Below are 5,066 nucleotides of genomic sequence, written 5' to 3' on the forward strand. Positions count from 1 at the left end.
ACACACACACACACACACACACACACACACACACACACACACACACACACACACACACACACAGTACAGACCAAAAGTTTGGACACACCTCATTCAAAGAGTTTTCATTTTCATGACTATGAAAATTGTAGATTCACATCAAAACTATGAATTAACACATGTGGAATTATATACTTAACAAAAAAGTGTGAAACTGAAAATATGTCTTGTATTCAAGGTTCTTCAAACCTTTTGTTTTGATTACTGCTTCACACTCTTGGCATTCTCTTGATGAGCTTAAAGAGGTAGTCACCTGAAATGGTTTTCCGACAGTCTTGAAGGAGTTACCAGAGAAGCTTAGCACTTGTTGGCCCCTGTTGCCTTCCCTCTGCGGTCCAGCTCACCCAAGCCATCTGGAACCATTGGGTTCAGGTCCTGTGACTGTGGAGACCAGGTCATCTGGTGCAGCACCCCATCACTCCCTTTCTTGGTCAAATAGCCCTTACACAGCCTGGAGGTGGGTTTGGGGTCATTGTCCTGTTGAAAAATAAATGATGGTCCAACTAAACGCAAACTGAATGGAATAGCATGCTGCTGCAAGATGCTGTGGTAGCCATGCTGGTTCAGTATGCCTTCAGTTTTGAATAAATCCCCAACAGTGTCACCAGCAAAGCACCCCCACACCATCACACCTCCTCCTCCATGCTTCACGGTGGGAACCAGGCAGGTAGAGTCCAACCGTTCACCTTTTCTGCATCGCACAAAGACACAGTGGTTTGAACCAAAGATCTCAAATTTGGACTCATCAGACCAAAGCACATATTTCCACTGGTCTAATGTCCATTCATTGTGTTCTTTAACCCAAACAAGTCACTTCTGCTTGTTGCCTGTCCTTAGTAATGGGYTCTAGCAGCTATTTTACCATGAAGGCCTGATTCACACAGTCTCCTCTTAGTTGTTCTAGAGATGTGTCTGCTGCTAGAACTCTGTGTATCATTGATCTGTTCTCTTATTTGAGCTGCTGCTAACCTGCTGTTTCTGAAGCTGGTGACTCGGATGAACTTATTGTCCGCAGCAGAAGTGACTCTTGGTTTTCCTTTCCTGGGGCGGTCCTCATGTGAGCYAGTTTCTTTGTAGCACTTGATGGTTTTTGTGACTGCACTTGGGGACACTTTCAAAGTTTTCCCAATTTTTCAGACTGACTGACCTTCATTTGTTAAAATAATGGCCACTCCTTTTTCTTTACTTAGCTGCTTTTTTCTTGCCATAATACAAATTCTAACAGTCTATTCAGTAGGACTATCAGCTGTGTACTGTATCCACCTTCTGCACAACACAACTGATGGTCCCAACCCCATAAGGCAAGAAATCCCACTTATTCAACCTGACAGTGCACACCTGTGAAGTGAAAACCATTTCAGGTGACTACCTCTTGAAGCTCATCAAGAGAATGCCAAGAGTGTGAAGCAGTAATCAAAGCAAAAGGTGGGAACTTTGAAGAACCTTGAATATAAGACATATTTTCAGTTGTTTCACACCTTTTTGTTAAGTATATAACTCCACATGTGTTAATTCAGTTTTGATGCCTTCAGTGTGAATCTACAATTTTCATAGTCATGAAAATAAAGAAAACTCTTTGAATGAGGTGTGCCCAAACTTTTGGTCTGTACTGTATGTACATTTATGGTGCACTAAAATAACTTATTGTGAATTGATTCTAAATAAATAAACTCAATTAAACTGAACACAAATAAAAGTATTTTTATATAAAAAGGACAAGACAGAGTTTTGACATTATACAATATATTACACATTACACACCATTACACATTCATTGGCAGTATAATCTTCTTCAGTGTACAGGTCTTGACATTTCTCTGATAATAACATGTTGTAGAAAAGCTTGCTTTTCTGATAGATGTAGAAGAACAGAAGTCCTGCCAGTGGCATGGACAGCTCTGTGTTGTCTTCTCTGTGGGGGACGAGGACAGACTGGCTCCAGGATGTAGTTTGGTGTCTGGTACTGTGTGGTGAGGGCTCTATGTGCACGTGGAGACAAAGTGCTTCAGTCATCATGCTTGATAAACATGCTTTATAAGCCTCCTTTGTTGGGAATATTTCTTTACATTGTGACAGTTCATGCATGTTACTGAGTGTTTGCACGAAACAAACATGTGACAGATGGCAATCAATATCAACAGCACTCCAAAAAGGCAAACAAGATTATTACTTTACAGTGTTGATAAAAAGTATTCACCCCGTGGATGGGTTTATGTTTATGTCATAAATCCACCATGATCAGTATAAACTGGCATTTTTGACAGAAAAACTTCTTCAAAGTCAAACACAATTTTATTTTCTACCAATTAGTTAAAAATATGAAATAGGGTTTGCATAAATGTTCACCCCACCCTTTAAAGCAACTGTCCTAATTTAACTCAAAGGAGAGCGGATGGAGTCTAACACATTCACACCATCTTGAAATAAAGTTTAAAGTAATCCTGACTTGCTCTTCTCAATAATCTGTTCTCTGAGTTAGATTAGGAAAGGTCATTTTAAAGGGTCAGGAACCAGCTTACAACCACAGCTGATTATTCCTGAGACAATGGAATCACCACTTATTTACAAAACCTTTTGTAGCAATTAGACTTTTCTTTGTCATTAAAAATCTTTTTGTTGTTGTTGTTGTTGTCAAAAGTTCAAATTATATTAAACATGGCAATAAAGACATGAAACATGAAGGGGTGAATACTTTCGTCTGCACTGCTTGATGTTCTGAAAAAAGAAAGAATCACTTTAAATCCACCTGGTAAGTGTTCTGACAGGAGGGTTCAGGTGATGCCGTCACCTGCAGGTCACTCAGGTCTACAGAATAGAAGGGAAGGGGACGACGGGGGGCTTTTTCTTGYGTGTCATTGTTGTCACAGTTAGCGTGTGTGAGGGCAGCAGCTTCAGGGCAGTTCAGAGGGAAACATCAGTCCATCCTCAGACACTGTCCTTTTCACATCCAACTCCTGGTGATTCCCCAAAGCAACAGCAGGGATAAGGACCAGACCCCCACCCCCCTCCCCCTCTCCTCAGCCTCAACAAATAAGTTAAACATCACAAAAAGCAGGCGTCAATAACAAACCAAACATGAAGCAAGCAGGAAGATATCCAGTACAGTGGCATAAAATGTTCAGGGTGACCTTAGACCTCTCAGCCCTGCAGTTAGGGTCTGTGGACCAGCAGGAAGGTGGTTTTACAGCAGGAGAGGGAGACCTCTTTGTTCCCTTTGGCTCATAACTGGGGGGGAGGTGGGTGTCTGTGTTCCCCCTCCTGCATCACCGGCATGTATGAATCTCCACCATCTTGCGGCACTGTTTGCATTTCACGTAACAACACCAGTGGAACTTACAGCTACACCTGTCTACCACCTCCACTTCCTGTGTCTGGAAGCCACGCCCACAGCACATGAGCTCACAGCCGTCAATGGCCTTGGAGGTTCTGTTGCACTGACGGCCCACGGTGCCCAGCATACCGGGTGTACGAGGGTCGTAGTCACAGAAATCTGGACTGGGGTCCAGATAGACCAGGTCTTCGTCCGTATGAGGCTTGAACTGGGAGTTACGAGGAACCAGGACTTTTGTGGAGCCCACCTTGCGCTGCTCCACTTCAGTGGCTCCGTCAAACTTCTCCTTAATGATGTTGCCCACCTTGCAGAATGGTGGCATGGCCTTCCAGCAGGTCTTAACTTCACAGGAACCTGACACACCGTGACATTTGCACTCCACTCGCATGTGGGACAGGATGGCCTGCAGAGAAAAATTCTGTTATTCACCAAAACGATGATACTTTAAACACCAACACCTACAATGCACACGATTTGCCACTCAATTCTTCACTCCATATAGTCAGTTTTACAGACTTCTTGGACTGTTTGACATTAGTTTTTGTAATTCTCCAGTTGTATTTTGACAACTGAGTTCTCCTTGTGATTGAAACCATTTGAAACCAGTCCAGGATGAGGTCCAAAAATACACCTACCATAAATAGTGCTTAAACAGCACAGATTGATTGATTGACTGATGGATCGATTTATATAGTGCTTAACAACAACCAACTACGGTGACCAAAGCACCTCACAGTAAAAATCACAACACAAAAAAGAAAACAAAAAATCAACAATAAATGAAGACATCACTWTGCTACAAAAACCTGTCTAAAGAAATGAGTCTTCTTTTTCAATYGTCAGATCTTAGACATAAAGATGCCCGGTGGAGATGGAGCGAAGGTCTAGAGGGAGTTTGTTGCAGAGTTGGGGTCCTGCCTTTGAGAAGGCCCAGTCACCCCAATGCTTTGGCCTTGACCTTGAGCTATCCAATAAAAGTTGATTTGCTGATCTCAGGGATCTCCCATGTACAGTTAGACAAAAGCTCAGATAAATATGTTGTGGCAGTGCCAAGAGCTGTGTACGGAGCCCGTCCGGTGACATGGAATAAAAGAAAATTATCATGTGACCACGAGATAATAACGTGTGCCCATGCAATGACTAACGCGTGAGCACCCGATAATTATGTGGCCACCACGTCGCTAATTATTGTTGTCATTTCCATGCAGACTGTTCGTTGTTTACATGGATAAGTGTGAATTAAACTAAATAATTAATTAATTCAATAGAATGAACGAGGTTGCTATGTCATCACCTTACGTTAGGCATGAAGTAGCTTTTGCTTAGTGCTGCAGCTATAAGTCCCAGGTGACAACTGGAGTGTTTATTTTTCAAAAAAGCTTAATTTTCTTATTTTGAAGCTCAACTTTCAAAAGTTGAGCTGAGGCACAGAGGGACAGGAGTGCTCCTGTCCTTCTGTGCCTCAGCTGCGGAAGGAGTCTGAGTTATGCTGTGTTCAGGAACAGTAAAAAAAAATCTGTTTTCTGACACACAACCAAAACTTTCAATGCCATTTCATTAATAGCCTACTATGAAAGATGATCCATTTATATTGGCATGCACCAAATAATAATAATAGGTGTGGGGTGGGCTACCTTTGAACAGATCAAAACAAAAACAACTTATTTAAAATCCGACTCCAGCAGATGCGATCTGA

The 5,066-nt window shown here is 42.1% G+C and overlaps 1 protein-coding gene across 1 annotated transcript in view; it reads right to left on the reverse strand.

Moving 5' to 3' along the window:
• Positions 1–1,765: 1,765 nt before the first annotated feature.
• wnt4 (wingless-type MMTV integration site family, member 4) overlaps positions 1,766–5,066 on the reverse strand; it is a gene marked incomplete in the record, with an annotated part of 44,869 nt that continues 41,568 nt past the window's right edge. The window contains 1 exon segment of the mRNA XM_014023703.1: positions 1,766–3,773. Within this exon segment, the coding sequence (XP_013879157.1) occupies positions 3,303–3,773 (471 nt within the window).

Source organism: Austrofundulus limnaeus, unplaced genomic scaffold, assembly GCF_001266775.1.
Source record: "Austrofundulus limnaeus strain Quisiro unplaced genomic scaffold, Austrofundulus_limnaeus-1.0 Scaffold387, whole genome shotgun sequence".
Taxonomy (NCBI): domain Eukaryota; kingdom Metazoa; phylum Chordata; class Actinopteri; order Cyprinodontiformes; family Rivulidae; genus Austrofundulus; species Austrofundulus limnaeus.